This window comes from Schistocerca gregaria, chromosome 9 (genome assembly GCF_023897955.1).
Source record: "Schistocerca gregaria isolate iqSchGreg1 chromosome 9, iqSchGreg1.2, whole genome shotgun sequence".
NCBI classification, from domain to species: Eukaryota; Metazoa; Arthropoda; class Insecta; order Orthoptera; family Acrididae; genus Schistocerca; species Schistocerca gregaria.
In genome coordinates, this window is record NC_064928.1 from 191,145,339 (window position 1) to 191,161,764 (window position 16,426).

The window sequence follows — 16,426 nt, forward strand, 5'->3', positions numbered from 1 at the left end:
AATTGACAGACATCCACAATACTTTCCCAGGATTCTTCGAGACAATTGACAGCGCTGGAATACACCAAAGGTTTTTTATTTCCCTACGCCCAAAAGAGTACATCGCGTCCAAGTCAGAGGACCTGGGTCATGCTACTGGTGAGCTACGATCGATGCACTTGCTATCGAAAATGCCTGATACGTATTCCATAACCACCACATGAAAGTGTGCCAATGCACCACCGTGCATGCACCACGTATGAATCCTTCCAACATAAGGAGCATTATTCAAATAGCTGAATAGTTTGTGTTGCAGGGAATTAAGATAACCACCAGTAGTAACTAGGCCAGGCAGGAAACGTGCGCTGTCAGTCAATCACCAAAGATCACCAAAGGGTTAATGGAAACTCTCACCTCATGTGGCGTCTCAATGGTGTTAATGTTAATAATAGCACCTGGGGTAATGCACGTTTCATGTGTAAATAATATGTGCAAGTGGAACTATGGATCATTCCCACATTGAGTAAGGATCCATTGGCAAAAACCAAACTGGGCTTGAATGTCAGGTGCTGCCAGGACCTGCACAATTTTTACGTGATATTTTTACGTGAAGACTGTCCCTCATGTGATAACCGCCATACGGTGGAGAGCGAAACGCGATCTGCCACGGTATTCCCTCTGGTACCCGCTCCCGGCACAGCGTCCAGTTGTTCTAATTCACGCTCCTCCATTCGTAGTGTGGACAATCTTCGTGGTCAGCCGGCACGTCGCATGTTGGGTTTAAGTGGACGGGTCAACAAATGCGCCGACGGGAGCTAGAGAACACTCCGCAGTACGGCTGCCTTCTGTGAGGATACATGATCATGCTGCCGTCCATGCACTCCATTATCACGCCCACGCATGAAGTGGATGTCAGCCATTTCTTCATTTGGAAACGTGTGTGGGTCCATAGCAATCGCGTCAAGAGCTACACATGCAAAGTGCGGTTTCTGTTCACTATGGGAGCTGATACCTGGAAAAGTGTGTAAGTAGGCTGCTTACGTTTTTATGTTGGTAACGCCACGTAGCGCTCTGTATGAAAATCACTGGCTGTGTTGTGTGCAGTCCGTGGCTGGTTAGCATTGTTGGAATATTCGATTGTGTAGTGTTGGGTAGTTGGATGTGAACAGCGCTTAGCGTTGCGCAGTTGGAGGTGAGCCGCCAGCAGTGGTGGATATGGGGAGTGAGATGGCGGAGTTTTGAGAGCGGATGATCTGGACGTGTGTCCATCAGAGAGAGTAAATTTGTAAGACTGGATGTCATGAACTGATTATATATATATATAATGACTTTTGAACACTATTAAGATGAATACATTGTTTGTTCTCTATCAAAATCTTTCATTTGCTAAGTATACCTATCAGGAGTTAGTGCCTTCAGTAGTTAGAAGCTTTTATTTAGCTGGCAGTATTGGCACTCGCTGTATTGCAATAGTTCGAGTAATGAAGATTTTTGTGAGGTAAGTGATTCATGAAAGGTATAGGTTATTGTTAGTCAGGGCCATTCTTTTGTAGGGATTGTTGAAAGTCAGACTGCGTTGCGCTAAAAATATTGTGTGTCAGTTTAGTGTTGATCAGAATAAGTAAAGAGAGTAATGTCTGAGTACGTTCAGTTTTGCTCAGCTGTTTGAAAAGTAAATAACGTAAGAGGTTTATCAGCACAGTCATTCATAAATTTTTCTAAGGGGACGTTTCAAGTGATGTTACCATGGCATCACTACACGTGAGCACACGTCGTACGGAGAAAAACGACTGGTTACTGGACTTACGTTTCCTAGGATTATTTGCGTGTTTCATTGTCCTCTACTCGAAATTCCCTGTACGAAGACTACGACTTGGTGCACACACATTCTGTATACTGTAATTTGCCTCAAGCTCCAGTAGATACAGTTGAGTGGCAGCTTGTTCTGTACCATTTAAGGACTATGATCAAGCATACAGGTGATTTTTTCCACCGAGTACAAACTCTAGGTATCCATCGATGAGAGGATACAGAAGAAAAATGCCAGTGAAGTTATGCCTGTAAATGCATGGTTTCCGTGCTAGATACCATTTACTCAGTCATACATTATTACAGGGAATGTTGTCCAATACGCACTGCACCCTGCAGCCACAGTTATAGTATCTGTTGAAAATGGTTTCTATGTGAATCAAAACATGTCTGTATGCACTGTAGCATGTTCTACCTCACACGTTCACATCGGCTGGCCTGCATCCACACAGGGTCAAGGTGGCATGAATAAGCTGCTCCAGTGTCTCCACATCTGGAAGGGGCTCTGCATACACGATACTTTTATACTTTTGAGATCAACTGGACCCCCTCGTCTAGCCCATCAACGAGGGAAGTCACGACTAACATGCGTCCGGACGTTAACCGCAAAGTGGGCTGGAGCACCGTCGTGTAGGACCACATGACCCTTCGAATCCTCAATGGCACTTCTCCTAACAGGAGAGGCAAAGTCACCAGCAAGAAACGCCGATAGTTCGGGCCTGTTAGGCGCCTTTGAAGGAAGACTGGTCACAAAATATGTCCGACAATCATCCCGGACGACACATTCCGGCTGCACCGATGCTGAGGAATCGCTGCCACCATACCATGGAGGTTCTGCATAGTATCCCACAGACGACTGTTATGAAAATTTAAGATACCTCTCCACATAAAAGTAGCGTCATCTGTGAATGGGGTGGATGACACAAATGACAAAACGGCTTCCAATATGGAAAGCCTGTCGTTAGTAAGCCCTGCACATGTTGTAAGTGATAAGAGTAGTATCACTGTCATGGAGAAGGTTCCTCGCGATAGTCTGGCTTACGCTGTACTGGCGGGCCAGCTGCCTGGCACTGACACAGCGGTCGGCTTCCACAGTTTTAATCTCGTTTTCCTCCAAGTCTCGTGTCCAAACATTTCGGGTACGTCCTTCATAATTTCCTCAATCCTGAAATGACGCTGTCTCAGATAGTCGGCGAAACACTGTTGCAAACATTGGATGCTGTGGTTGTTGTCGGCAGAGAGGGAGGGAGGGAGAGAGAGAGCTGGAAAAAGGGGTAGGGAGGGAACCGAGAAAACGAAGGATTTTTTTTGTTTTCTTTGAGGCTGTTTGAGTGTAATGTTTTATGTGGGGAGGTGCTTTTGTATAGTTCATTGACTGTTCCAAACAGTATTTTGTTGCAAATTGTTGTATTTTCATTCGGGAGTCTGTTTCCTCGTATTATTGCTTTTTGTATGTGGTAGTTCTCCTCTCCTCATGTTGAATTGCAGAAACTAATCGGAATGAATACTTCTAAAAACGTTCGTGACAGCATCTGCGCGTGCGTTTTGCGGTCTGAGCCGCGAACATAGCGATGTGTAGATATCGCACAACATCCGACTAGCACAGAGTATTTTGGTGGGCGACTACCACATGAGAGACTCAAAACAGTACCAGAGGAGATTCTGCTCCCTTCAATGCGCTGCAGTCGGATCCGTTGTTCTCTTCAATGTACATAAGGGACGATCACAAAGTTTCCGTTCCAGGCAGTTGCTGCAGCGTATATGCAACATAGCGCGACTCTGGTTCAAATGGCTCTGAGCACTATGGGACTCAACTGCTGTGGTGATCAGTACCCTAGAACTTAGAACTACTTAAACCTAACTAACCTAAGGACACCACACACATCTATGCTCGAGGCAGAATTCGAACCTGCGACCGTAGCAGTGGCGCAGTTCCGGACTGAGGGCCTAGAACCACTAGACCACCGTGGCCGGCTAGCGCAACTCTGATGCAGGGACATAATCACTGACATTTAGACAAGGGATTAGTGTGGCAATGATGTCTTTCGGAAGTGCGGGAAGGGAAAGGAAGAAATATTAACTATGGTGACGTTATTATCAAATGCGTCCAAACAGGACCAACGTGCTGTTATTCTTTTCATCGCTGCCGAAGGATTAACATCGGTGGACATCAATCTGAGAATTAAGGCAGTGTATTGGGCAGCACGTATGTGCTGATGCTTCATGATGCCACACTTCACCATACAGCAAACGTCAAAACGCAGAAGTAGCGCCACCTCAAGTGAGAGATACATGAGCACCCGCCCTATAGTTCTGGTCTCTGCCCGTGGGATTATGAAGCCTTTGGTCCCTTAGAAAGGACACCGAAGGGTCGACGATTCCCATCATACGAGAGTGTGCAGCAGTCAGTCAGGGACTTCCTTCCACTGCAGGACATGGTGTTTTACCAAACTAATATCTTCAGCCTGCTGCTTCAGTGGATTGATTGCCTCAATGCACATGGCTATCCTGCCTGATTGGCATATCTTTTATGGTCTGTATGCCATGTGGAAACTACTTCATTGCTCCTTATACAATGAACATGAAATAGAGACCTTATGAAATGCAAATTAAGATATACTGATCAGCCAGAACACCATAACCACCAACCTGCCATCCATATAAACCCGTCCAGGCAATAGCAGCGTCACCTGTAGAGCAATGACTGCTAGTCAGATACACACATGGTAGTAGTAGGACAAACTACGTATGGCCCCACTCTGCATTGTTGCCAAATTTATTTAAGATGGCGGATCCAAGATGGCGGCGATAGATATGGCTATGTCGCAATGATGTCATGGTGAGAAGTTCAAATGTTGGCAGGAAAATAGGACCATTGGGCTACCATCACTAACTTAACTTCCTCCTCAGTAAATGGTGGGAAGTTCAAATTTTGGTGGAAGAAAAGTCAATTGGGCTACCTCCACTTACCTAAGAAGATGGTGGGTAAAAAGGTTCAAATGGCTCTGAGCACTATGGGACTTAACATCTGTGGTCATCAGTCCCCTAGAACTTAGAACTACTTAAACCTAACTAACCTAAGGACATCACACACATCCATGCCCGAGGCAGGATTCGAACCTTTGACCGTAGCAGTCACGCGGTTCCGGACTGAGCGCCTTAACGGTAAAAAGGTCACTCGGGCTATGTCCACTAGCTTAAGTGATCCACCTGCCACCTCTTCCGTGGAATTGGTAGGAAAAGTGCTCAGCTTGTGCTGGGTTGCTGGATAGGATGGACATAACTCTTTATTTTGCAGGCAGTCTTTATTTAAACAATTTGAAGCAGCAGCTCCATCCTGTGTGTTCACCATGAGGTCCAGAATCCAACTGACTTAGCAACACCACCATAGGACGCTGTCACCCCTTCTGTGACATAATCCAAGATGGTGTTCTGGGGGGTGGGGTGAATGACAGGAAAAGGACTTAGTCTGTTCTGGGCTGCTGGAGGGAGGACGAAGTGTACTTTATTTATTTTTGAACAATACATTTAAGGACGAATTTCATGTAGTTCATTGATTACACTAATAGAAAACACTCGCTCTGACGTGCTTGGGGCACAATACACAGCCTACAGACCTGCAAACCACTCAAAAATTATCCAACTAGCAGCACACTGATATACAGACACGCATAAAACTTGTAAATTACCAAAATAATGCAGTACACTGATGTACAGACGTGGAAACAACTGCTAAACCACCGAAATACTGCACAGCACAGGCTACAGACCTGTTCACAAAATAATGCAACAGATACATCAATTACTCGTAAAATTGTCAAAATAATGAATATATAATGCTCTGCCAACACGCTCACAATGCTTAAACAGCCAAAAATAATGTAGTGCACAAACACTCATTGCACATACATTCGCTTTCAAACTATCATCAAGTGCAACATATCAGCAAACTGACTCCTAAAAAGGTTCCAACACGCTGACGCCATTGACTCTGGACTGGATGTGAGCCAGTGCCAGAGAGACAAAAGCAGGGGAGCGACCTTTTCTCCCGCCATTTTGTTAGGTTAGTGGCGATAGCCCAACCGACCTTTTCTCCGTGAAAATTTGAACTTCCCACCATGATGTCATTGCGACATTGCCATATCTATCGGCGCCATCTTAAATAAATCTGGCAACAATGCAGAATGAGGCTGTACACAGGTTGTCCTACTACTCACAATGTATGCAGTATCAGTAAGCATGCTGCCCATGTGTAGAATGGCGGAGGCATGCGATCTATCTGTGTTTGACCGAGGGTAGACTGCGATGGCGTGGAGGTTTGGCAAGAGCACTTTGGAATCTGCACAACTTGTCTGGTGTTCCCGGACTGCTGTGGTGAGTATCTACAACACGTGGTATCCACAATTCATGGCCACCCTCTATTACAGATGTCGGACGTCATTGGCTGGGCAAACTGGTAAAACAGGACAGGCGACAAGCTGTGGTGGAATCCACATCAGACTTTAATGCTGGACAGAATACAAGTGTGTCTGAACACACAGTGCACGATGGTCCTCCGCAGCCGACGACCTATGTTAAGACCCCCCAACATCCAATGGAACACATCTGGGACATGTTTTATTGTGCCTTGAGAGCTTTTCGACACCCTCCCCGGCATTTATCGGTTCAGAAGTGGTTCAAATGGCTCTAAGATGGGATTCAAATGGCTCTGAGCACTATGCGACTTAACATCTGAGGTCATCAGTCCCCATGACTTAGAACGACTTAAACCTGACTAACCTAAGGACATCACACACATCCATGCCCGAGGCAGGATTCGAACCTGCGACCGTAGCAGCTGCGCGGTTCCAGACTGAAGCGCCTAGAACCGCTTCGCGGCCACAGTGGCCGGCGGTTTATCGGAATTAGGTGACTTCTGTCTGCAGATGTGGTGTCATAACCCTCTAGCGACCTACCAAGGCAATGGCTCCCATGCCACGATGTGTTGCCAAACGTGGACATACCGGCTATTAGGTATGTGGTCATAACGTTATGGTAGATCAGTGTATGTACTACACGACTTTGACATGTGGGTACTCTTTTGTTGGCAGAACCTTAAGCTTCATCAGTTAAAATGTTAATGCCAACAAGAAAGTTCTGGCTACTCAGTGTTTTTGCTATGCAGTGTGACTCAGATTTTAAATCGTCATTTACTGAAGTTGGCTTACATGGATTTTATAAACGTTCGCCTGCCAGATTTGAAAATACTCGAGAATTTGCATATGGAATTATTTTAACGTGTGGAAGTGCTATTCGATGTGGGCAGTTATTGTCAAATGTGAAAGGAAATAAACCTCGTGTTGGATCTGAGTTTTCAGACGTTAAACTTGGATCAGTTTTGAAAGTAATTACTGCGAATAAGTTTTCTCAATACATGGGTTCGACAGTAGCAGAAGAGAGACGTCAAGTCTCAGGAAGAAAACATTAATATTATCAAAACTTTATGTCGGAACGAGACTCGAACTCGGCACCTTTGCCTTTCGCTGGCAAATGCTCTAACGACTGAGCTACACGAGCACGGCGGGTGGACCGTCCTCACAGTTTCATTTCCGTGAAGTTTGCAAGTTAGGAGGTGAGGTAATGGTGGAAGTGAAGCTGTGAACTACGGATAGAGAGTCCTGCTTGTGGTATCGTTGTTGGCTGGTTGTTTGGTTTGCAGATTAAAGGGACTAAACTGGATGGTTATCAGTCCCTTTTCCGCTAGTCACGCAGGTCTCAAATTGAAAAAGTAACCCAAAAGAGTCCTATCCCCTGAAATTCGGCGAAGGAACAAAATGTGTAAGGCTATCTGTGTAACTACACTGAAGAAGAAAACGAAAGTAGCAAGCCAAAATTGAAAACATTATTAGCTAAATGAAAAAGAGCGGTAGAAGGTGTTAAAACAATTTAGTAGATGGCCTTGGCTGACTGATCGTAAGAATAAAAATGATGGACGAGCCCCTCCGCAAAAAACTAAAATGTCCAACCTAGAAACACATGGCGAGAGACACAGAGACAGTGAGAAGACTTACATCAAGTCGAATAAACAGCACCAGAAAGAGCGAGGAAGAGTAGGAAATGGTGGTAGGGTTTGGGCTTGTAGATCAGGGTAGCGCCTTACACTTGGACTGAGGGATGAAACCTCCTCTCGAATAAAACTTCAAACTACAGTAGCCGTTGAGGCATTGTCACCTAATACAACGGGTAAGGAAGGTAAAGAGTCCGCGTCAGAGCAGATACACAACTAGCCATTAAAACTGCTACACCACGAACATGACGTGCTACAGTCGCGAAATTTAACAGACAGGAAGAAGATGCTGTGGTATCCAAATGATTAGATTTTCAGAGCATTCACACAACGTTGGCGCCTGAGTCGACACCTTCAAAGTGTTGACACGAGGAAAGTTTCCAACCGATTTCTCATACACAAACAGCAGTTGACCGGCGTTGCCTGGTGAAACGTTGTTGTGATGCCTCGTGTGAGGAGGAGAAATGCGCACCGACTTTGATAACGGTCGGATTGTAGCCTATCGCGATTGCGGTTTATCGTATCGCGGCATTGCTGCTCGCGTTGGTCGAGATCCAATGAGTGTTAGCAGAATATGGAACCGGTGAGTTCAGGAGGGTAATACGGAACACCGTGCTGGATCCCAACGGTCTCGTATCACTAGCAGTCGAGATGACAGACAACTTATCCACATGGCCGTAACGGATCTTGGAGCCACCGCTCGATCCCTGAGTCAACAGTTGGGGACGTTTTCAAGACAACAACCATCTTCACGAACAATTCGACGACGTTTGCAGCAGCATGGAGTATCAGCTCGGAGACCATGGCTGCAGTTACCCTTGACGCTGCATCACAGACAGGAGCGCCTGCGATGGTGTACTCAACGACGAACATGGGTGCACGAATGGCAAAACATCACTTTTTCGGATGAATCCAGGTTCTGTTTACAGCATCGTGTAGGTAGCATCCGTGTTTGGCGACATCGCGGTGAACGCACACTGGAAGCGTGTATTCGTCATCGCCATACTGGCGTATCACCCGGCGTGATGGTATGGGGTGCCATTGGTTACACGTCTCAGTCACCTCTTGTTCGCATTGACGTCACTCTGAACAGTGGACGCTACATTTCAGATGTGTTACGACCCGTGGCTCTACCCTTCATTCGATCCCTCCGAAACCCTACATTTCAGCAGCATAATACACGACCGCATGTTGCAGGTCCTGTACGGGCCTCTCTGGATACAGAAAAACCGTTCGAGTGCTGCCCTGGCCAGCATATTCTCCAGATCTCTCACCAACTGGAAACGTCTGGTCAATGGCTGCCGAGCAACTGGTTCGTTAGAATAAGCCAGTCACTACTCTTGATGAACTGTGGTATCGTGTTGAAGCTGCATGGGCAGCTGTACCTGTACACACCATCCACGCTCTGTTTGACTCAATTCCGAGGCGTATCTAGACTGTTATTACGGCCAGAGGTGTTTGTTCTGGGTACCGATTTCTCAGAACATGTATGTTCTAGTATAATATATTTGTTCAATGAATTCCCGTTTATCATCTGCATTTCTTCTTGGTGTAGCAATTTTAATGGCCAGTAGTGTAGATTGGGACTGTCCAACAAGACGTGCGCTTGGTCAATCTAAAACCGTAGTTCTTGTGCTTTTTCTGAGTTTCTGAGTTTCTATAAAAACTGAATCGGAAGTGCTCCTCTGTTTTCGCAACACGCCTTGACTGAATCTTGTTTGCTTGGCCCATGTCAGCTTTCGAGTTTGACACCAACGATGTAGAGGTGTAGAGAAATAAATAAAACTCCTTAAAATGTCCTGCTCGTTTTTTAACAAACGTGTATGTTGTGTAGTAGCAGCGATAACAATAGCAACATGCAGTGAGCGGTGGGCTGTAGTGGGGCGTGTGGCTACTCACGTCTCGTCGTCCAGACCCAGCGCCGAGTCTGCGCAGCTGAGGCAGCGTGCGGCGCGCTCGGGCACCGAACCGGGGACCGGCCCCGGCTGCGCCTGCGTCCACGACCATCCGCCCCCGGGGGCGGACTGGGCGGGGGGCGGCTCCTCAGCGTCTGCGGCCCCCGGCGTCGCGACGCGCGGCGACAGCGAGCAACACCTGTCCGGCAGAGACACACAGCACGCCGTCAGCGGGGACTGCTCCAGTTACGACACGTAAACAAACGCACCCACCACACCGAACAAATACAATCGTGAAGATGAAACTCACATACTTAATATGAAAGTTTTCGGTACGACAGTGTAAAATAATTTCTCGTAGTCCGGTACAGATTCCTGACCGCATACATAGACTCCTGGAAATTGAAATAAGAACACCGTGAATTCATTGTCCCAGGAAGGGGAAACTTTATTGACACATTCCTGGGGTCAGATACATCACATGATCACACTGACAGAACTACAGGCACATAGACACAGGCAACAGAGCATGCACAATGTCGGCACTAGTACAGTGTATATCCACCTTTCACAGCAATGCAGGCTGCTATTCTCCCATGGAGACGATCGTAGACATGCTGGATGTAGTCCTGTGGAACGGCTTGCCAAGCCATTTCCACCTGGCGCCTCAGTTGGACCAGCGTTCGTGCTGGACGTGCAGACCGCATGAGACGACGCTTCATCCAGTCCCAAACATGCTCAATGGGGGACAGATCCGGAGATCTTGCTGGCCAGGGTAGTTGACTTACACCTTCTAGAGCACGTTGGGTGGCACGGGATACATGCGGACGTACATTGTCCTGTTGGAAGAGCAAGTTCCCTTGCCGGTCTAGGAATGGTAGAACGATGGGTTCGATGACGGTTTGGATGTACCGTGCACTATTCAGTGTCCCCTCGACGATCACCAGAGGTGTACGGCCAGTGTAGGAGATCGCTCCCCACACTATGATGCCAGGTGTTGGCCCTGTGTGCCTCGGTCGTATGCAGTCCTGATTGTGGCGCTCACCTGCACGGCGCCAAACACGCATACGACCATCATTGGCACCAAGGCAGAAGCGACTCTCATCGCTGAAGACGACACGTCTCCATTCGTCCCTCCATTCACGCCTGTCGCTACACCACTGGAGGCGGGCTGCACGATGTTGGGGCGTGAGCGGAAGACGGCCAAACGGTGTGCGGGACCGTAGGCCAGCTTCATGGAGACGGTTGCGAATAGTCCTCGCCGATACCCCAGGAGCAACAGTGTCCCTAATTTGCTGGGAAGTGGCGGTGCGGTCCCCTACGGCACTGCGTAGGATCCTACGGTCTTGGCGTGCATCCGTGCGTCGCTGCGGTCCGGTCCCAGGTCGACGGGCACGTGCACCTTCCGCCGACCACTGGCGACAACATCGATGTACTGTGGAGACCTCACGCCCCACGTGTTGAGCAAGTCGGCGGTACGTCCACCCGGCCTCCCGCATGCCCACTATACGCCCTCGCTCAAAGTCCGTCAACTGCACATACGGTTCACGTCCACGCTGTCGCGGCATGCTACCAGTGTTAAAGACTGCGATGGAGCTCCGTATGCCACGGCAAACTGGCTGACACTGACGGCGGCAGTGCACAAATGCTGCGCAGCTAGCGCCATTCGACGGCCAACACCGCGGTTCCTGGTGTGTCCGCTGTGCCATGCGTGTGATCATTGCTTGTACAGCCCTCTCGCAGTGTCCGGAGCAAGTATGGTGGGTCTGACACACCGGTGTCAATGTGTTCTTTTTTCCATTTCCAGGAGTGTATATTCCAGAAAATGACACTATTTCCGTTTTTCATCGTTCCGTAGTTGAAAATTCATGAAGGTATGTTTCGTCTTTGCAACTAAATGAAAAGCAGTTTGTTTATTGCAATAAGCGTTTCGCTTCTTTTTTTGATGAAGCATCTTCAGTGGCCTGTAATACATGTTTGTTTTTATATGTATAGTGGTTAGAAATATGTATGTTCAACTGGCTCTGAGCACTATGGGACTTAACATCTGAAGTCATCAGTCCCCTAAAACTTAGAACTACTTAAACTTAACTAACCTACGGACATCACACACATCCATGCCTCAGGCAGGATTCGAACCAGCGACCGTAGCGGTCGCGCGGTTCCAGACTGAGCGCCTAGAACCGCTCGGCCACCCCGGCCGGCAGAAATATGTACGTAAAATGTAAACTTTGTAAGTGGGCTGCTTGTGTGTTGGCAGCGCTATGTAGCGCTTTGCATTGGATCTCTGACTGCCCTTTCTTTGGAAGAGACTCTGCGGCTGGTGGACTCGTTGTTGGAAGTTAATCGCCAGTAGTGTTGGGCAGCTGGAAGTTAGTCGCCAGCATAGATGGAAGTACTGTTGGGCAGTTGGAGGTGACCAGCCAGCAGTGATGGATGTTATATGTGAGAAGTTAGCATTTATGGGGGGTATAGGTCTCAAGTGTTAGCAAAAATGTTCAAATGTGTGTGCAATCTTATGGGACTTAACTGCTAAGGTCATCAGTCCCTAATCTTACACACTACTTAACCAAAATTATCCTAAGGACAAACACACACACCCATGCCCGAGGGAGGACTCGAACCTCCGCCGGGACCAGCCGCACAGTCCATGACTGCAGTGCCTGAGACCGCTCGGTTAGCGATCTGGAAGTATCCGACTTGGAGACTGAAAATTATTCATGATTATATATCTTCGTACTGGATGTCAATGACGATTTATTTTGAACTGGATGTCACAATTTTAAGGTAAAAAATAGATTATTTGGTTTGGAACAAAATCTTTCCTTTGCTAACCATATGTCTATTAGTAGTTATTGGCTTTAGCAGTTAGAATCTTTTATTTAGCTGGCAGTATTGACGCTCGCTGTGTTGCAGCAGTTCGCGTAATGAAGATATTTTCTGAGGTAAGTGCTTAATGACATGTTTAGGTTATTGTTTAAGATTTCTTTTCAGTCAGGTTCCATTCTTTTGAATTAATTACTTGAAGACAGGTCGTAATTTTTTTGAGCAGTCAGATTGCTTTGCGCTAGAATATTGTAGGTCAGTGTTGACATGATAAGAAAAAGTAAAGAGAAAGGAGGCTCAGTACGTTAAGTTTTACTCAGCTGTTTCAGAATGAAATAAAGTAGAAGTCTTCTCTGTCAGTGTGCAATATAAGTACAGACACACAAATTTAAAATAAAGAAGTTTCAACTCCCACTGCCGGGAATGTCACAAGTAATAAAACGTTCCCGCTCGGGACTAGCAGAGCGGTCTGGGGCGCTGCAGTCATGGACTGTGCTGCTGGTCCCGGCGGAGGTTCCTCCCTCGGGCATGTATGTGTGTGTGTGTGTGTGTGTGTGTGTGTGTGTGTGTTTGTCCTTAGGATAATTTACGTTAAGTAGTGTGTAAGCTTAGGGACTGACGACCTTAATAGTTAAGTCCCATAAGTAAAAAATAAATAAATAAATAAAACGTTCTGGGATGTTAAGCCGTGGTTGAATGGATGTCGCATGTTTACCCAACGTTTTGTCCCCATCTACAAAGTACATATTCAAGGGAGATCGTAGCTTCTTCGAACGTGTGATTCACATGCAGGCTCGCTACTGAACGGAGCAGAATTCCGCTTCCGCGTGCTGCCGCACAATGGCTTGACGTCACATGTTTTGAATACGCGAGTGCAACTGGCCATTGTCGACTGCCGTCGTCCGATGTTGCTATCATCCCATCGTGGAAGACTTTTACACATCTTTTTTCAGCACCGGAATCCAGATGTTATTCAGTTTAATGCCTACCTCCTTCCTACTGAAATTCCTGTGCTGTTTTACAATCTCTATGGCCTCTCTGTAGAGCCTTTCGTGGCATCCACTTGCGGCTGCCAGTACTTGAGTCGTATCAAAATGAATGCCGTGGTCTCCTGGTTGTAAATCGTGTTCCGCAACAGCTAATCTGTCAATCTCCCCTCTTCTGCAATTGCCTTTGCGCTCTTCTAGTCGTTTTTTGACCGTTCATTCTGCAGTACCCACGTACACCTCCCCATAACTACTCATCATCATCATAATCTAAAGGCAGGTTTTCACGTGGTAGATATCCAGGCTGTCCAGTCTTCTGCCATCTTCTCCAGGTCTGCATAACTTCCTCTTCCCTTTATGTCGTCTATCAACTCTTATCTCCTTCTTCCTCTCAGCCTTCTCCCAAAAAACCAATCCTTCCAAAGCATCTACTAGCAAGCACTCCCTTCTCAATGAATGTCCCAACCAGTTCTTTTTCCTTTCTCTTACAACCCTCAGCAGACATCTTCTCTCACCAACCCTTTCTAATACTCTTTCATTACTCACTCTTTCCATCCAGCATATTCTCTACATTCTCCTCCACATCCACATCTCAAATGCTTCTAACCTGTTTTCATCCTCTCGTCCCAGTGTTCATATTTCTGCCCCATATAGTGCCACACTCCAGACAAAACATTTGCCAAGCCTTTTACTTAGTCCTATATCTAATTTGCCACATAAGAGTCTCCTCTTTCTGTTGAATGCCTCCTTCGCTATGGCAATTCGAGTTTTCACCTCCTGGTGACATCTCAAGTCTTCAGTTACCGTGCTTCCAAGATATTTAAATGCACTTACTTGGCTAATGGTAGATTGTCCTATTTTAATATTGGACAGTCTGCGTCTTGTACTGATGACTATACTCTTTGCTTTTGCTGTGTTTATTTGCATCCCATATTCCACACAAGCCTCATTCAGATCTTTGAGCATCTTATTCACTGTCCGCTCACTTTCCGCCACTAACACCATGTCATGAGCAAATCTTACACATTGCATTCTCTTTTCACATCTAAACTTTTCGCAATAATCTCTTCAAGGTACACGTTAAATAACAGTGGGGAAAGGCAACAACCTTGTCTAACACCTCGTCCAATGTTGCTTCCTTCTGACATTTCATTTCCAATCCTTATCCTTACTTTCTAGTGTAAATATAGATTCTGTATCAGTCGTGTCTCTTTTCAATCTACTCCTTTCCTCTTCAAGATATCCATCAGCTCGTTCCACTGAATGTCAAACGCCTTTTCTAAATCTATAAAAACAGCAAAGATTTCTCTTCCCCCGTAACTACTCAGACTCCTATAAATTCCTGCTTTTTCTAGTGGTTGACGAGCATCCTTGGCCAATTTTAGGTAATCTTGTACCTTCCGGGTGAGTTTGTAGATTACCGAGATGTTCTATATTTTCAAAATTTTTCCTGTGCGGTCGGTAACGTCTGTAATGAAAGGCAGGAAAACTTTCGATTTCACCGACACTTCAGCGTCGCTATGATTTCTACGCGGTGGTCTTAAAGTTCTTTTCATTTCAGCGAACAAATCACCATTCATCAGCAATGCATTTGTGAGGTTTTAATTCTGCGCCAAGTAGCTCTGGTTTCCATATTTTCCTTGCTCTATCCGTCAATGTTTGTATGATGCCTCGCTTTTTTTTTGTGGGTGGTGGTTCGAATCCCTGTGTAGGTAACGGCTTGTGTGTGTGAATTTTCGGCCATCTTTTTTCTTGAAAACTAACATGTCACGAAAATTTAATCTACCGCCCGGCTCCTCCTCCATGGCAAACTGAACCCTCGGACTGATCCCGTTGAGATGTTAGTGAAAACGACCCAGTTTTTGCTTGCCATTCCACTACAAAACAAACGTATCGTCCACGTACTGGAACCAAATATTCGGTATCTTGTTGGCATTTTGAAATGCCTGATCCTCGAATTTTTCTATAAAGACTTCCGCTGTAACTGGGCTTAAGGGGCTCCCCGTAGCATGCAGACATGTATGTTACGTTCTGTCATGTTTTTCATATTAGGAATCACTTTTGCAGCACAATTTTCCTGAGGGTAAATTACCATTTCGTGTTGGGATTTCCAATTTTGCTAGTTCATGTGTCTGGTCCTGGAGACGTGTTCTTTCGGTCCCCGTACTCCAGCGGACCGACATCCGGCAGTTTTCACCCACACTTATTGCAACACATCACTTGGACTTTCCACTGTGTGCTCAACATGTGTATGTTTGCAGTGTAAAGTGTTGCCAAGTGTCGTTGTGTTTTTCTCTTTCGTCTTTTGTTAGTGAAGTGTCCAGCAAAATCAAAAATTAGTGGCCCTACGACACGTGCTACACAGATTTAATAATATCCCGTGAGCAAAGAAAACTATGACCAACAATTAGAAACGTTACAACTCACAGCCACAAACAATGGTTACAATATCCATATAGTGCAAAGACTCAGCCAAAAGATCAAAACACAGCTCAAGAAAAATGAGAACAAGCAGAGAATACAAGCACCACAGCATACACAGAAACATAAAAAAGAGACACTCGTGACATAAATAACACAAATAAATGGCACACTTTAACATAAAAACACAAATCAACACACAGGATACCAAATATACAGAAGAAAACGAATTGCACAGTGCTTACAGAACAAAAATCACACTCCAGCCACATTTACAAACAAAAATAGACAAACCAGATAAATACGAAGGAGCAGATACATACCAGTTAAAATGTCAATAATATTTATCAGTGTGTTTGGGGAGGACAGGCAGGAACGTCAAAACTAAATATTAAGACCATATAAGAAGCTGCAAGTATTGAAATAGCCATTTTGCCTGTACTGAACCCCTGATAACACATGCT

The 16,426-nt window shown here is 46.0% G+C and overlaps 1 protein-coding gene across 1 annotated transcript in view; it reads right to left on the reverse strand.

Annotated features, from left to right (window-relative positions):
* The window catches only part of LOC126292260 (uncharacterized), a 949,965-nt gene that overhangs the window by 533,775 nt on the left and 399,764 nt on the right, over positions 1 to 16,426 (reverse strand). Inside the window, exon 5 of the mRNA XM_049986160.1 lies at positions 9,734 to 9,928. Within this exon, the coding sequence (XP_049842117.1) occupies positions 9,734 to 9,928 (195 nt within the window). The remainder of the gene's footprint in view (positions 1 to 9,733; positions 9,929 to 16,426) is intronic.